The 17300-nt window shown below is 53.2% G+C and overlaps 1 protein-coding gene across 2 annotated transcripts in view; it reads left to right on the top strand.

Annotated features, from left to right (window-relative positions):
* LOXL2 (lysyl oxidase like 2) overlaps positions 1–16747 on the top strand; it is an 86537-nt gene extending 69790 nt beyond the window's left edge. For both annotated transcript variants that reach the window (XM_081137009.1, XM_081137008.1), the window contains exons 8-14: positions 471–638; positions 2515–2677; positions 5115–5358; positions 10463–10578; positions 11715–11851; positions 14996–15107; positions 15832–16747. In XM_081137009.1, coding sequence (XP_080993135.1) covers positions 471–638; positions 2515–2677; positions 5115–5358; positions 10463–10578; positions 11715–11851; positions 14996–15107; positions 15832–15911 — 1020 coding nt within the window. In that variant the 3' untranslated portion in view covers positions 15912–16747. The remainder of the gene's footprint in view (positions 1–470; positions 639–2514; positions 2678–5114; positions 5359–10462; positions 10579–11714; positions 11852–14995; positions 15108–15831) is intronic.
* The last annotated feature ends 553 nt before the right edge of the window (positions 16748–17300 follow it).

Genomic DNA, 17300 nt, shown 5'->3' with positions numbered 1-17300 from the left:
AGCATTTCTCGAGCACTTCCTGAGCGCCAGGCCCTGCCTGAGCTCTTTCTGTGAACTGTCTCATTTCATTCATCTATTCAACAACCCTGGGAGGTAGATGGAATATCATGGCTGCCCTTGGCTTGTCTGTTTGACGGCTGACCTCATTGACCCTTACAGCCCCTAAGTCCATAACAGGAATTAAGACCTGTGGCCCAAGGGCCATGCTGTTGCTAAGGATTGGTCAGCTATTGTGCTGTTGTTAAGGACTGTTGACCAGGCAGCTTAACTTGCTGAGGCTTTCTTTAGGTATCATGCCTTATCCCAAAGGCATGAATTATTGGAAGTGCACAGTAGGCTCTCAGTGATGCTGTTGACTCTGTGTCCCAGGCAGGACCCTGTGGCATGGGAGAATTGGGACTGATGGCAATACAATGGGGCTGCTCCTCTGTATCTCCTCCTGGTGACCGTGCCTGCCTTTCTCTCTACAGCTGCGCCTGAATGGGGGCCGAAACCCCTACGAGGGCCGGGTGGAGGTGCTGGCGGAGAGGAACGGGTCCCTCGTATGGGGGACGGTGTGTGGTGAGAACTGGGGCATTGTGGAGGCCATGGTGGTCTGCCGGCAGCTGGGCCTGGGGTTCGCCAGCAATGCCTTCCAGGTGAGAAGTCCCAGCTTCAGCTCCTCCATCCAGTCTTATCCTGCCCACCTCTAGTCAGCCCCCATCTTCCACAGACCTTCCCCAGCTACCCAGAAGGAGGAAAGCCAAGTGCCGTGGGCTGGGAGGCAGGAACCTCATCCTGGCCTCAGTTCTGCCCCTCACAAATCCAAGTCCCTGAGCGAGTCATCCCCCCCCACACACACACCCTGCTTTTCCTCTCTGTAGAATGAGGGCCTAGACTGGTTTCCCAGTTCACTCAGCTTGCACTGGGATTCACCCTAGGCTGAGGGCTAATCTTGGGGTGTCCTCTGCCCTTTGCAGAGGGAAACAACTCAGTCCTATGGGGTAGTGGAGACCACCCAGGCCAAGGCCCAACATGCCATGTGCCTTAGCTTGCTCCCCTGGAGGCCCCTCAGGCCAGAACCTGTTCCCAGCTGTAGTCCATGCTCATGCATTCTCTGGTTGATCAGCTGCTAAATTTCAAAGCCCTTCCAGAACCCTTGTCACAGCGCCTGCACCCTCCTCCCAGGGGCCCCTTCCTCAAAGAGAGTGACTCAGCGGAGGGCAGCCAAGCTCCTGCCCCAAAAGGCAGCAGAAGAAAGACAAGTAGCATTTGGCTTCTAAAATTATTCCCTCTGGACTCTTCTGTGAGGGAACAGGCACCCACAGCATAGAACAGTGTCAGAGGTGGAGTGCGGGGCAGGGGACAGAAGGCTTGGAATCTATTCCCAGCTACACTCCCAGCAGCCCGCGGCATAATGATCTGGGACAAAGCAGCCACCTTCGCAGGCCTCACTTTCCCTCCTGTGACACGGAATGAATAGTCCCAGGTTCATAGTGTCCTGGCTCTAAACACTTTCCTTCAGCTTCTCGCAGGGCAGGAAAATGGCTGGAGCACCCCCTCCCGCACTTTGCTAACCCTGACCCCGGCTCCTGTGCCCAGGTGGCCCTGCTTGGGACGAGGGTGAGATATGGAAGAACTCTGGCAGCCTTGCTGACCCTGACTACCGGCCAGGTCCAGGCAGTGAGTCCTGAGCAGAGGCTGCCCCATGGCCCCTGACATTGCTCCCCATGCCCTCTGGGAGCCAGCTTCCCGGGCCAGCATAGGATCTCTGCTAATGCTGCTTAGGACAAGCCAGGGTACTCTCTGTTTCTCTGAGGAAAGTTGACAAACAGTGCTCATTACAGCCTAGTGGCTGTCCAGCTGTTTTTGTTCCTTGTCAACTCATTGCTACGACATCTGGGCCTCAGCTGAGGTTGTGACATGGGCCTGCACCTGACATCAGTCACCGATTATAAGTCCTGTCCCTTCTCTAGGCCCCGGTTTTCCATCTAGAAGATGAGGAATGTATAGTCAGGTTCTCTAGAGAAACAGACCCAATAAAATGTATGGATATCAAACTAACTACTGCCATATATGAATAAATTTCTTCTCTCCTGCCAGTTGTGATCAGTTGGTAGTGTGTTCCTGGAGCACTGTGTTGAGAAGGACTCAGATCACAGTCAGGCTTAGAGGAGAGAGTGCCGTGATTGATTCATAATGTCAGGATAAGTCAGTGGAAGCATGAGTTGCAGGTGCCTGCCATTCCTGACACACAACACACAACAGTTGTTTGACCAAAGCTACCTTAGCAATGCTCTCCAGAGGGGGGAGGGTGGGAAGTGAAATAATTAATTCTCATGGTGAGAAGACCTGGATTCTCACTCAATCACTAACAAACTGCATGACTTAGGTGATTCTTTGTGCCTCAGCTGTCTCCATCTGGAAAATGGGATCATTAAGCTTTGAGACTTTTGTGAGGCTGAATGTTAATAGAATACGAGAAAGTGAGCATTGCCGGTGACATCCTGGCCATTTCTTCTGTTGATTCTCCAGGAGACCTGGTATTGGCACGAAAACATCAATGCCAACAAAGTGGTCATGAGCGGAGTGAAGTGCTCGGGAACGGAGCTGTCCCTGACGCACTGTCGCCATGATGAGGACGTGGCCTGCCCCCAGGGCCAAATGCAGTATGGGGCTGGAGTCGCCTGCTCAGAAAGTGAGTGTTCCTCGTAGTCTTATCCGCCCTCCCTGCCAGGCTCCAGGAAGGGACCAGTCTCACTGGTGTTTCCTTGCAAGGCTCTGGGGCCTCTGCCATGAGCTGAGTCAAAAAAGAAAGCAAAGGGTTAATTCCTGTGCGGTGAGAAGGTGGGGGCAAAAGGCAAAAAGGACTCCCCCAACCCCAACCACAGAAACTTGCTTGATGGCCGGATAGGGGGTAGAAGAAAACAGGAGGGAGAAGCCGGGGTGTCTGGGGGCCTTGTGTTCAAATCTCAGAGCCACTGTAGACTATTTAAGCGACCTCGGGCAAATTACATGGCTGCGAACTCCTTGCTCTTAGCAGTTAATGATGAAGAGAACACCTTCCTTGGAGGTGGTTCTGAGGTTAGTGAAGCATGAAGCCTATGCTAGTTGCCTGGTACACACAGCTTTCTTCCTTCCACTGTCCTCCTCCCCGGATCATTTTCTGTTTCACACCCTGGAGGCGATTTACCTTCCTGACGATTCCCCGGGTATTCTAGAAAGACTGGAAATATAGAAGGGGAAGCCCCACCAGGATGCAGAATGACCCAGCTTGTGAAGTTTCCCTTCCATGCTGAGAGAAAGGACCAGAGGCCATCCTGCAGGCATGTCACTCTCCTGATCCCCAGACTCTGCTCTTCCCACCCCTGGCCTAATAAAACCAATCCCCAGTGAATCAAGGAAGCAGAAGGCCCAGGATCTGGCCCAGCAACTTGAGGCCAGCCCCTGCCTGCCACTTATTGCTGATTTGGCAAAGTTAGTTAACTGCTATGATCTACAGTTGTCTTTTTTTTCTAGAAACTGAAAATTAAATATGACAATGAATCTATGCAGGTGCTTAGTAAAAAACAATGCGCTGTCTTTTACCATCAAGGAAAACTAGGGAGAAGATTAAACCTTGAGCTCAGTCAATTCGATTCTCCCATCAACCCCTTTAAGACTCACTCAGCATTTTCCTAAGTCCTGTAAGGCAGGACTGTGGGTGGATGCCGGCGCTGGCTTCTTTGGGCAGACATCCCAAGCTACTGCATCCTGTCCGAGAGGAGAGACTGAGAGCATCACCCTTACCGGCCACCCAAGCAGAGAGAAGCCGTCTCACCACTGTCAGGGGACTTTGCTTGGCCTGTTAACCCATTTATATTTATAATATACCAATTTTTCCCCAAAAGGAAATTTAGATAACATAAACTTAAATAAAATTCAAGGTAGCATAAAATAAAAGCAGATGAAAGAAAAATAGATATTGGCAAAAGGGTAATGACTCCAAATGGTGTGCAGGATGCAGCCAATAAATGACTCTCATCATTGATGTATCTCCTTCCCTCTCCCTTCCTCTCTTTGAAGAAGAAAAAAAAAAAGATGGATGGATCTTGTAAATAATTCACATACAACATTTTTTGTGATATGACGTGTACTAGAAACATTCAATGGAATCCCACTTGTAAAGGGAAACTTAGTTCATCCTTTGTAAAGAAGTAAAACCTAATATATTTATACCGAAAATATAGATTGTAGCCATCAGTAATTTTTTAACACTATGTGCAATGTGCTAATTGAGTAAGTCATCCTGTTTTAAAGGATGCACTTTGAAAAAACCCAGCCTAGAGCCACTGCAAGCAGAAACTGGAAGAACCTGTTAAAGTGATTGGCAGTATACATCAGAGCCTTGAAGATACGCAGCCCTTCCTCCCAGCAATTTCACTGATAGAAATATATTCTAGACAAATAATTTAAGTTATATACACAGATTTACTACAGGATGTTTGTTGCAGCTTTCTGTTTAACTGGGAAAAATTCCCAGCAACCAGTGTATTTAAAAATATGGACTAGGGTTATGAATTAAATATGTAGCTATGTTTTGAATGTTGTAATGGATATTTATTAACAAGGAAATATGTCAAGATGTATTTGAAGGGAAACAGTATAGCAGACTATAAATCTGCATACAATATTGCACATGTTGAAAAATAGATCTGTATCACTCCCAGAAGAATTAGACCAAGGTATTAAGAGGGTTCTCTCTGGGTACAGAGGATATTGTTATTGTTTGCCATTGTCCTTGTCATTGTTTGCTTTTCATTACCGAAAATCTCAAGCTACTGAAAAGTAGAGAGAATATTATAATGAGTCCTCATGTACCCATCACGCAGATTGCACAATTTCCAACATTTTGCCCACCTGCACTGATACCTGCAGAGGTGTCCAAGAGGACACTCAGAGAAGGAGAGGAGGAATTGGGGCTGGCATTCCTCAAGGAAGGTGACCTTGAGAGGGAGACCATGAGTCAGTTCCAGAAGGTGGTGCCAGGCAGGGAAGGTTGGGGGGTTGTCCCAGTTCAGGAATCAGAAGTCACATACTCGGGAAGGGGGGAAGGGTCTCGTGTCTTGCTTGAGCACTGTGTCTGCCCTCCACAGCCGCCCCTGACCTGGTCCTCAACGCGGACATTGTCCAGCAGACCACCTACCTGGAGGACCGGCCCATGTTCGTACTCCAGTGCGCCATGGAGGAGAGCTGCCTCTCGGCCTCGGCCGCCCAGACCAACCCCACCACGGGCTACCGACGGCTGCTGCGCTTCTCCTCCCAGATCCACAACAATGGCCAGTCTGACTTCAGGCCCAAGAACGGTCGCCATGCGTGGATCTGGCACGACTGCCACCGGTAAGGCCTCCCTTCCACCGTCCACCAGCTGCCCCACCCCAACATGCTGCAGGGCCCAGATGGGAAGCTGGAGGGAGTCTGTCTGCCATACTGACTTGCCATTCTCCACTCCCAGTTGCCCTGGCCCACCTCCCCTTCCCTGAGCCATTCTCTCTCTTGCCTCCCATGCCTCCAACATTAGGAAACAAGCTTTGTTTTGAGTACCCCATGCCCCTCCACGGACCTCAGTCATCGGTTTTCAGGTGTGTCCACAGGAAGTTCGTGCTCTACCGGGTGCTTGGGGGTTCTGCAGTGATTGGACTCTGAGTTCATTTAGAAATATATTTTAAATACCAGTATGTATTTTAAATATTTCTAGGAAGACAGTAGGTTTGGAGGTACAGTTCTAGCCCCAGGAGTCATGAGATCTGGTCTCTCAACCCAGCTGCACCTCTAACCAGCTGTGTGGTGTCAGGACAGCCGGACCATGTCATCTACTCTGATGTCCCTTCCGGGCCTCAGTCTGTGGATCTGATCCCAGGGCTGTAAATCTTGGACAAGAACAGAGTGAAAGCCTAGAGCCAGCCCTAGCTGGAGCCAACAGAAGCCACCCCGTTCATCTCCCAGCCTTTCTATTTTTTTTTCTTCTTTGCCTTGATTCTCACTCTAATCCAGAACCTGCTGCCCCCGCTCATTCGCATTCTCCTGCTCAGACCTGAGCTGGGCAGATAAAGGGAACAGAAGCGAGCACACTTCTGAAAAGGGAAGGGGGGAGGCCCAGACGTGGGTCCAGTGAGTGCCCATGTCTGTGCTCAGAATCCCACCTACACCGCAGAGCTTTGGCACCTGGTCCCTGCTTCTCCCAGGGAGGCCCGTGGGCTGGTGTGTCTGTCAGTGCTGCACCCCGGGGTCTGGTGCATTAGGATCTGCGTTTTAACAGGATCACCACGTGCTCATGTGCACATCGCAGTCTGAGATGCCCCATCTAGGCCATCTCTAGCCTTCTTCCTGCCCTAAAATGCGGTGATCACTGGGGCACAAGAGCTAACATTTCTTGACCCCTTCTAAGTGCCAGGCACGGGGCACCCTCATTTTCACTGCGAAGGGAACAAAGGCTCGGTGTTTGTGTAACACAAGAAGTTATGGGTGGGGAACCCGACTTGGGCCTGTCTGAGCCCAAAGTGTGAGCTCTTTCTGTCACCTCTGCTGACTCTTCGTCAGAAATCTCTCTGTCTGCTTTGTTATGTGACATCCGGTGGCCTAGTCACATTGGAATCGGTTTGGCGATAGAGTTGTTCAACTCGTTTCAAAAGAAGGGACTAGGACAGAAGGTAGGGGTGCTGGTTTTTCTTTATAATGACTGTCTGTATGTTCTGAAAGCCGTAATCATCAGCCAGAGTTGTTGCTCTTTATATAGAAGCATGTCGGTCTTCTGCGGGGTGGAAGGCCGAGGGTAAAATCAGTCATGACCGTGCTGGTGCCTGAGTTCCTTGGGGACACGTGATGGAGGCCCGGGCCTGCAGGGCTGACGCTGTCTGCGCATCTATAAGGGGAAGGTAATTGGATCTCTGCCCCACACATGGCGGTCCACCCAGACATTGCACGGCCGGAGCCTCTGTGTGACACATGCTTGCTCTCCCGGGAATGGTCTCCCCTCTGAGCGTGACATCGTGGAACTGCTTCTGATTGCCCCACCCCTGTGTTTCCTGTGGTCTGTGTTATTTCTTTGCTTACACATGTTCCAGTAAGTGGTTTGGGAGGGAAGGGTGGGGAAGAACATGTGGCTAAGCATATGTCCCTTCAGACCTCCCCTGCTGGTCTATAGCTGAGACCCTGTGACCATAGGATCCCACCCAGCCTCCAGGGCTCTGGGACTTCTCCAGGCTCTGTGGGAGGACCTTTTGACAGGACTCCTGGCCCCAAACCTCTACTGGGTCCCTTTGGGAGTCTGATGAAACCTGGCCCTTCCTCCACTCAAAAAATATTTTTTTCTAGAATATTTAACATCCTGGTTCAGCAGATGTACAGATACTCTGAGCCCATCTGTGGATGCAAAGTTGAGAAACCTGGCTCAAATTAGTGCAGATGGGGGAAACTATCAGTCCCAGTTTAATTAGTGCTACAATGAGAAACAGAGCTCTGTTCTTTGAAAGTCCCAAAATGACACAGAGATTGACCACCTTAGGAGTCTCCTTGCCAACGAGACACAGAGGACAATGTCCTGCATCATTCTCTCTCACGTGCATGGCCCTTGGTTGATGATCTTGAAGAGGTCCCCCTCCTGCTGCTTGTGCCCCCAGGTAGAGGGGCCAAACGTGCTTACCTGGCATATCACGTCACAGCTTTGACAGGGCCAAGATCAAGCTGGGCACAGACGCGCACACCAAGACACAGAGCTGTGTCTCAGGGCTGGCCCTGCCACCTTGGGAAAACCCGGGAGAGCTGCTGGGAGCTGGAGAGGCAGGAAGGTGGACATCCAGGTCCGGGGCCAGCCCTCCGAGTCAGGGGTGTCTTTGCTACAAAGGGGAGACCTTTGTTTGCTCCATCCTGCCTCCTCCATGTGTGGAGCAGACCCTATGTTGGGTCAAAGCCCCAGAAATGTAATGTGGCCTCTGTGAGCCAAGTTTAGGCCTCATCACATCTGGGGGGCCTTCTTCCAGCTGGGGGGCTGCCTTCACATCAGGAAGACAGGATGGAGTGAGCGGAAGGGTCCCTTCCCAAGTGGCAGCACCTCCTGAGACTGGAACACATCCTGAAATGGGGGCAGGAGCACTGTCCCAGCTCAGCGGAGCGCAGCCAGGTCCATCCGTTCTGGGGGCGCAGGGGACGGGTGGCTGGTGTGGGAAAGGACAAGGGGTGAAAAACAGCTCCTCCAACCTGCGCCGCTTCTCCGGTTAAAAGTTCTATTTGGGTCCCAATGACCTAGGATAACAAAGAAAATACCCAAGCATCTTGCCTTTCTCTGGTCCAGTTCTGTCTGTCACGAGGATGTGTCCTCAGGGGGTACTGTGTCCTCGAATACTGGGCCCCGGGGTCTTCGGTAGAAGGCAGTCCTCCCTTTATCCAGATTACAGGGGCCTCCACCGGGGGAGATGATGGTCTCCTTAGTGTGCTGGTTCCTTTCCAGGTGAAGTTTCCCATCTCTGCCCCCTCAGTCCACGTCTCAGACTTCCAAAGGTTGGGACACCTCAGCCTGGAGAGAGGAGGTGTACCCTCGTCACCAGCACCCGCCTTCCCGCCTCCCGGGGTGGGGCGTGTATGGGTGGTGGGGTGGGGTGGGGTGCCCCTGGGCTCTCTGAGAGGGAGACGTGGCCCGGGGGGTGGGGGTGTCCACATACACTGGAGCAAAGCAGAGGGCTCCAGGACTGCAGCTAGCTACGGCTGGGAGGCTCCAGCCCAGCTGTTTCCTTCGCAGGGTTCACAGGGGAAAATCTGAAGAGCTGGGGAAGACTCTTAAATCAAGTTTGCAGAAGCAGGGGGAGCAGGAGGAGGTCAGCCTCACAACAGTTTGTCTGTGGTCTCCGTCTGAGTTCTGTTTAGACAACGGAACGTAAACCTATTTCTCTTCCATCTTTCCAGCTGGTAAACAGGGTAACAGAAGCTGTTCCCTGAAAGATGCAGACATGTTTTAGGCAGTGAGTCAGACCTCATGCCTCATCTTGCTCCTTCGAGAAGCCAAAAGAGACTTTCAAAGTCATCACTTCAGCTGCCACAAAATGCGTCCCTGTGACTGCTCAGCATCGTTTACCCAGAAACATGAGTGACCTGGGAAAAACCCAGCGTAGGAACTTATGACATTATTTTTAGCAAAGGCAAACACAGGAGGAATTGGAAAAGAACCTCTGATTTCCTCTCCGAAAGTCCACCCTCTTAATTCCCCTCTTCCCCCGGCCTTCTGCTGCCCAGCACAGGGAGCCTGAGGCCAACCACAGGCGGCCTGGGAGGCAAGGAAGGCACCCTGGGCCTGGGAATAAGGGTGGGAATGGTAGTGGTGGGGGTCATAATAAAAATACTCCTCCTGTCACTGCAGGGAGGAGTGGTAATGAGGGAGTTGACGGGTACCCAGGACCCCTCTGTCTCTGCCGCGTGTTAGGCATTTCTGCGATTTCTCCTCCTGGGTCCTTTCCGCACGCCTAAGGCTGGGTCATGTGACCGTTCTCTTCCCCAGGAGACACCCATTTTCCAAATGTCCCCTGTAATGAGAGAGACAAGCATGTCTGGTAGTTGCAGACTGTGACACACACGTTGCAGCCTGGCCAGCCCAGTGCCGCAGCAGGCCGGCTCCAGGGCAGCCCCGTTTCCCCTGTGCGCTCTGAACCAAATGCATCACTTTCCAGGAATCTGCATCTGATCTCAATTCCGCCCCCGGCCGCCCAGTGAGGACAGGGGGCACCGTTATGTAAACGATCAGCCCGCCTGCTCAGCTCCCTCCTCTGCTTCACTCCTTCCCACAGGCTTCCCGAGCTCTTTCCCCTCTTTTTTATTTGCTCTCCTGCGAAGAGCAAGACTTCCTGCTGCTGGCTTCCCGCTGTGGCTGGTCACCCCTTCCACCCTGGTCCCGCCTCCTGGTGGCCTGTCCCTGGGACATGTTAGTGCCGGCTCGGCCTCTCCCCCTCACTCCACAGACCCTCCCCCATTCTCTTCTCTTCCCCTCTCTACCATATTCCCACTTTAAAAAGTTTTCAAAAGACAGCGAAAAGTAACTTTTTCTAGTCTGCAGAAAGTATACCAAAAGGGAACGGGCTGTGAGAGCCACTGTAGTGCTCAGGAGGGTTATCAGAGGCACTGAGTACAAATATCTGTTCATTGAGCTTATTCTATGCCAGGCCCTGTGCCCGTCAGTTCACCTCACTTATTCCCACGGCACTTCATGCATTCCATCCGTTATTATTCCCATTTAGCTGATGAGAGAACTGAGGCCTAGGAAGGGGAGCTGCTGCCCCACTCCGGAGCCCATGTAAGCCCCATGGTACCGCCTCATGAGGTCACCCCCTCCTCTCCCACAGGCCACCCCTTTGGGCCACGCTACTCAAGGTGTCCCCAGAAGTAAATCGCCAGCCAGGCAGTTGTTTGCAGGTGGCAGTTGCTCCCCAAACTGACCCCCAGGTCCTGTCTCCCGCTCCAGGCACTACCACAGCATGGAAGTATTCACCCATTATGATCTCCTGAATCTCAATGGCACCAAGGTGGCAGAGGGCCACAAAGCCAGCTTCTGCTTGGAGGACACAGAATGTGAAGGAGGTATCTTTGTAGGGGGGCTGGGGGGCTGCAGAGGGATGCAATACTCTACCAGCTGTGCCCACCCAGCCCAGAGCCCAGGTCTGATGCTGGACTCTGGCCACCTCTGACTCTCCACGTGACCTTTCTCTATGGGGCCTTCCATGGCTATGCTTGGGGCTGGGGGTGTGGGCAGGGCCTGGTTAAAAAGGCACCTGGATCCCCCAGAGTTATGCTGATGGGCACCAGTGGGGCCACACAGTATCCCAGGTAAGGCCCAAACCCTTGGACCACAGACACAGCCTCTCCCACTCTGGCTGCCACAGCCATTCTCCCTGTGTCCCGATGCCTAGTGCCCCTGCCCCTCAGGCTCTTACCCTTCAAGATCAAGCTCAAATGAGCCCCTGTGCAGTTCCCAGACTCTCTCAGAGGCAGCACCCTGCTCACACTGCTAGGAGGCCACCGCACCTGCTCTGTGAGCACACCTGCCATCCTGACATGCCTGGGGCTCTTCAAGGGGAGACACATGATTCTTCTCGATAAACCCAGTGCTTAGAGTAGTGCCCAACGTGGCAGCCTCTCAGTAAATGTAACTCCCACTGATGTGCCGTGAAACCACACAGCAAATGGGTTTTGAGCAACTCCCATGTGCCATACAAGCGGTTGGTCCAGTAAGGGTCAGACAGACAAACCAGACCCGAGGCCAAATTCAACTGCTGATTATCCAGAGAGAGACAAGATGACCCCACATTAAGCTAAATGATAAATACCAGAGCTTTCCCCCAATAAGCATGCACTTCATTCCCAGGCTAATGATTCCTCAGAAAGGCCACAGTGGGCCACAGTGGTCAGGGAAGGCTTCGTGGAGGAGGGGGACCCTGGCTGGGTCTGGAAAGAGGGCTGGGATGTGGGTAGACAATCGGGCAAGGGATTCTATAGAAAGGAGAGAGGATTAGACACCACACAATGTGGGTGGGATGCTGAGCCCTGATGAAGCTGAGGCTAAAGGCCTTGGGGAAGGAATCGAATGCTGAGGGTGGGGTCTGGGATATCACCTGCCTAGCAGGGCTGTTTGGGGTGCATTTTGGAGAGGGGTGGCACACAGAGTGGAGGCACCATGTGTGCATGGTGACTGGGGTTCCCTCGGCACCTGCCTGCAGACATCCAGAAGAATTACGAGTGTGCCAACTTTGGTGAGCAGGGCATCACCATGGGTTGCTGGGACGTGTACCGCCATGACATCGACTGCCAGTGGGTGGACATCACCGACGTGCCTCCTGGAGACTACCTGTTTCAGGTGAGGGCCGTGGGAAGGCATTCCAGGACCCTGCAGGTGGAAGGAAGGGTCTTTTTCCCAGTGAGGGGAAGGCAACCTCCCTTCTCTTGGTGCCCAAACAAAACAGGTGCATGGAGGCCAGGCTGTCTAAAGTGCAGGAGCCCTATACCCAGAGGCCTGTGCGGTCAGTCGGGTAACCTGAATATGTAGGGTATGCAGGCCGGGGGGGGGGGGGGGAGGTGGACTGCAGACCTCCTGAGACATTGGCACTCAATTCATTTAACATCTGGTGCTTTCAAATCAAAATGCATCTGTAGCCAGATTTGATCCTCAGGCCAGGAATTTGTCCCACAGACTCTAAGGCCACCTATACCTTTTGCTTCCTTTAGAGCTGTACTCTCACCTCTATGCAGGTTTTCCTGGTGTCCTCACCCTGCCTAGTGTAGAAAGCAACCTTAAAAACAGGCTCTTACAAATGTCTGTGACTTGCCTCTCCCAGAAATGTTTGCCTCGTAAATGAGGATCTGCAGAGGGGTCACTTCTCAATGCAAAGAAATTCATCTATAATGGTAGAATGTCTGGCACTAGAGACAGCCTGTCCAGTGACTGTGTGAGCACTTGCCAGGGCTTCCACGTACTCTGTCTGGGTGGAACGCCAGCCCTGGGGAGGATCCAAGGAGCCTTGGCCTCCTACCTTCCTGCAGATGGCTTGATGCTCCAGCCAGGGCCCTGACCCGTGCACAGGTGCACTTGCTCCTACAGAGGCTTCTTCACACCCTCTCATTTTCTCCACATTCCCACCCGTCTTGCTTTCCAACTTGCCCCATGGGTGGCAAAGTAGATGACCAGAAATGTGTCATTGTGCCTTGAAAGCTTTCCCAAGGGGGCATTCAGCCAGCCCCGGGCCTGGCCCATAGTTTCTACCCTATAGACAGCCCTGGGATTAACCAACACCTGCAGAGAAGTGACCACAGAGGGGCTTTAAAAGTCTCACTGGGCAATTTCAGAGGCTAGAAATCAGACAGCCAAGCACTTTTCCACCCACAAGCCCAAAACCACAGACTTGGAGAGGCCCAGCGAAAGAGCTGAGTGCTCTGTGTTTTAAAAACGAAGCTCGGTGTCTGTGCACGTACACTGTGGAGGGTGGCTTGCGTTTGAGGTTTGCTGTCACTTTGCTGGGTGAATATGTATCATCGTGCAAGCTGTTCTGACAAATGCCATCTGTGTAATAACTGTGGCTCAGTGAAGACTGATGGCAGGCAGGCCCTGCTGAAGCCCTGTGGATGCACTGTCCTGTGTCATCACCAGCAATGGCCATTGCTAGTACCCTCACCTGACAGCCAGGCAAACCCAGCTCATAATAACTCTGTATTTCATTCTGTGTTCTTGACCCCTAAACTATGCAATTCACAAATTAACTCATTATGGGCATGTTAAGGCCTCCGATTAATGAAAAAGAATGTTTCCCTTGGGGTAGACACGGAGCTTTACTTGTGTTCAAGCCCTGGTCTGGGATTCCCTGGCCCTCCCCATTCCATGGATCCCCATGCAGACATCAGTAACCCTGCACATGGCGGGGGGAGCCTGGCCAGGACGAAGTGGTTCCAGGCAGAGGGGCCAAGGCTCAGAAGCCGGCTCTGTGGGTGACTAGTTCCTGGTGGCCTTGCTCTAGCCTCCTACTTATCATTTCCTGGATTCACAGCAGATCTTTTGTCTGAGAAACTACAGCCACATCCCGTAGATTTAGAATCATAGAATGAGAGTCAGATGGGATTGTGGAGACCACACATTTCAGTCCCCACCCTTGCCCCCAAGTGGGTCAGGCTGACCCTGGTGCCCCTGGGGTAAGCCCGTGCTGTACCTACTGCCCTGATGGCCGCACTGTGAGGGTGGCTGGGTGTGCTCCCTGGGGGCACAACTATCTGTGGGCAAGGAGCTGCACAAGTCTAATTGTGCAGGGTGTGCTTGCCCGGCACTATGGGCCATGCATGGGCTGGGGTCACGGGACGGGACAGCTAAGGTTTTTGGGTAGAAAAGAGAGAAAGAAAAGTAAGGCCATCCCAGAGTGAGATGTCTACCAGCCTTAGCAGAAGAGACAGTGTCAAAGTGGGACATGGCCTAGGGCAGGTCTGGCAAGCCAGATGGCCTAGGGCCAGATACAGGGCCCAAGAATGGCCGGCACAGGGCTGGGGCTGTGCTGGCCTGTTTCCCTCTGGGAAGGCCCAGCCAGCCTCCTAAAGGGTCATGCCCAAGCCCTCCTGGAGGGAAGGGTCCTTAGGGCCCCAAACTAGAAACTATTCCTTAACTGTCAGGATGCAGCTTCCTCTATCTCTACAGACCCTGGACAGCATGGTCCTTCTTGCCCACTGGGCGTGGCAGGGCCCTCAAAGGAAAATTTTCGTTTTTCCCCCATACCTCACAAAAGCCCAGGTGCAGCTTTTGTCTCTTCCCCCCCTCCCCCTCCCCTTTCTCCTTTCTTGGTTCCTCACCTCTGATTTCCCTTTTCTGTCCACTCACAGAAACCTCTAAATGATGACGCTCCCTATTCTGGCTCCTTTGGGCTACACCCCTTTAGCTGGGGCGATCAGAGGAAGGGGTGCAAGGGGGTCCAGGCCCTTGGACTGGCTGAGCAGGGAGGGCTTGGGGATCGCCCCTAGAGCAACCCCAAGGCCCTGACAGCAGGAGGGACAGTTCAAAGTCACACTGCCAGGAGCAGTATCTGGTCTCCAATGCTCAGGGCAGCCCTTCTCCCACTCCCCGCAGTGCCTGTCCTTGTCCCCACCCTGTCTCAGCATGTGCTACTCCCCAGCCCCCTTCTGTTCCTCAACAGCCTGTTTGTGCCCTCCCCCAAGCCCCAATTCCCACCTCTCTACCAACCTCAGGCCTCCCAGGTCACCCAGGAGAGGGAGACCCCTTTCAAAGGCTGTTTTAGTAGGTTGTGTGTGAATCACACTGAGACAGACAGAGGTACATGGATATCTCACTCCCTGACCTCGGCTCTGGCCAGTCCTGCTCTGGCTCCTCTCGGAGCACAGTATCTGTCATGCTCCCTTTCCTAAGGTCACCTGGCTCTGGAGGCTGCACTGGCCTCAGCAGGGCCCTGGGCTGGGGTGGTGGGTGGCTGAGGCAGGACTCGGCAACCAGTCTGTCCTGACTCTCCCCCAGGTTGTCATTAACCCTAACTACGAGGTGGCAGAGTCTGACTACACCAACAACATCATGAAGTGCAGGACCCGCTACGATGGCCACCGCATCTGGATGTACAACTGCCACATAGGTAAGGGCCCTGGACAAGCACCCCAGGTTGGGATTCCCCAGGCCAACTAGGTCCCCCCTTGCAGGAGACAGGCAAGAGCCTCCTTTCTTCCTCGAGGAGCCGGAGCCACTTCCTAATTTGGGTATAGAGCTCGGGGAATGCAGCCAGCCTAGCCTTTCCACTCACAGGAAGACATAAGGCCTGGTTGTGGATTGGGTTTTCACAGCCAGCTCTGGCAAAGGGGGCGGTACAGAACCGGCTGGCCCAGCATGGACCCCAAAGCTATTTAAGGGCGGGAGCTGAGGCCACCACCTCATTATGCATGTGACCTCAAAAATGTGGGCGTCAGCGATTTGTGGTTCTGTGTATCAGTTTTCCGGTCCAGAACTAGAAGCTAGTGAACTGATGTGGCTTCTGGCCCCAAAGAAAGGAACTTTTCCTTGCGTTATACAGCCTGGGGCACGCAGGGAAGCGGAGCTTTCTCCTCTGCAGGAAGAGTGCAGGTCCTCACTTGGGGAGGGCAACCTGAGCACACTGTATTCATTCACTCCTTCGCTTAACCTGACACAACACCTGGCGTGTGCCCGGCCCTAGCGCTGTCCTGGTGGCGTGACATAGAAGTGGCCCCAGCGGGCCACCTGGTGGAGGGTGGTGGCTCCAGGATCCCTGAGGCCGGCCGCTCCACCCAGGGCGAGGGCCGAGCATCCCGTTTGCCAAGCTCTGTCTTCTGATGCCCACCCCTCAGGTGGTTCCCTCAGTGAAGAGACGGAAAAAAAGTTCGAGCACTTCGGTGGACTCTTGACTAACCAGCTGTCCACGCGGTAAGGCAGCCCGCGGGCCACCTCCTGCCTCCGGACCACAGCTCATCTTCCCCAGCCGCCGGCTGATGGCTGGATCGCCACACTCCCCCTCGCCCAGCCCAGCCCCTGCCCCGTCTGAACACTGCGGCCGCGTCCGAGCCCAGGAGGAAGGGGTGTTCCTGACATTCGCTGGGCGCTGCTACATAGAGCCTGGGAGGCCTCTGGGAACGAGCTTGTCTGCAAGGCCATGGCAGCAGTGCCACCAGCCATCTTGTCCGGGACCCCAGGTTGTCATCAACTTGTCCCATCCAAACCCCAGCCCCCGTCCCCGCCAAGTCTGACACCACCCTGCTCAGCTCACCACTGATCATACGGGGCTTACCAGCCCGAGGTAGTCAGGCTGAATCCCATTTCTCCCCCTCTTAGGTCCTTTCCAGCCAACTTGAATGTCTAGAGCTCTCTTCCAATTAAACGAACTGCCTCCCCCCCACCCCATTCTATTCACATATAGAAATAAGCTGCCATGTTTTCTGAGCGGTGAGCTCAAGAGTTGGTGCTTCTTCCCCCAGCCCTTGCGTCCTTTTATTTTTCAAGATGCCATTATTATATTATATTTTCATGGACTTTGAAATACAAAGTAGTGGTATTTAATACTGGCGATCTAGGCCTTTGAAAATATAGCTCAAAAGGAAAGCCCGCCCACCTGTGTAAGTGACTCACGTTTCTGTCATTCTGATTCTGCGGGTAACTGTTAACGGTGCTATAACCAGGGTCCTGGGTGACAAGGACACTACCGAACACCATGTGTCATCATGGACACTTACACATACTTGAAACTTGGAATAAAAGATCTATGATTCTCGTCTGTGTTTCATTTGGACTGCTGCACCCAGGCCGAGCAGCAGAGCTCCTGCCCAGCGGGCCGTAGGGAGCCTTGTACACTCAGGTCCGCTCCTGCAGAGAGCTGTGGTCCAGTGTGGCTACAGGGGCCCCCCTTCCCTACACCCCCAAAGGAGCAACCCTGCCCCTTGAGATCTGTCCAAGGAGGTCACAAAATCAACAAAAATACAAGTCACAACTTCTCTTGAGCTCTTAGTTTTTATTGAAATGTGTCAGGGGGCAGGCACAGCAGTTGTGTTAGGACGAGAAGGGACACCTAGCCTCGGCACTGACTCCATCCAAACTAGAAAAATGAGTGCACGGGGACCTGTCCCCACAAAGATGTCCTTACATCTGCTCTTGTGAGGGAGGCAAACTCAGTGGTCACGTCAGATTTTACCTCTTGGCTTTGTTCATGTTTATTTCTCCAAGGAGCCCTTCTGTAGCTCGTACTGACAGGAAACATTAGGACAAGTCCACGGGGCAGAGCCATTAGCACTGCCATAGCCCACAGCTCTGTAGCTCCCAGCGGCAG

This window comes from Miniopterus schreibersii (assembly GCF_964146895.1).
Source record: "Miniopterus schreibersii genome assembly, chromosome: 4".
Classification (NCBI taxonomy): Eukaryota; Metazoa; Chordata; class Mammalia; order Chiroptera; family Miniopteridae; genus Miniopterus; species Miniopterus schreibersii.
Note: the sequence above shows the minus strand (reverse complement) of the source record. Positions and strands in the feature narration are given on the sequence as shown.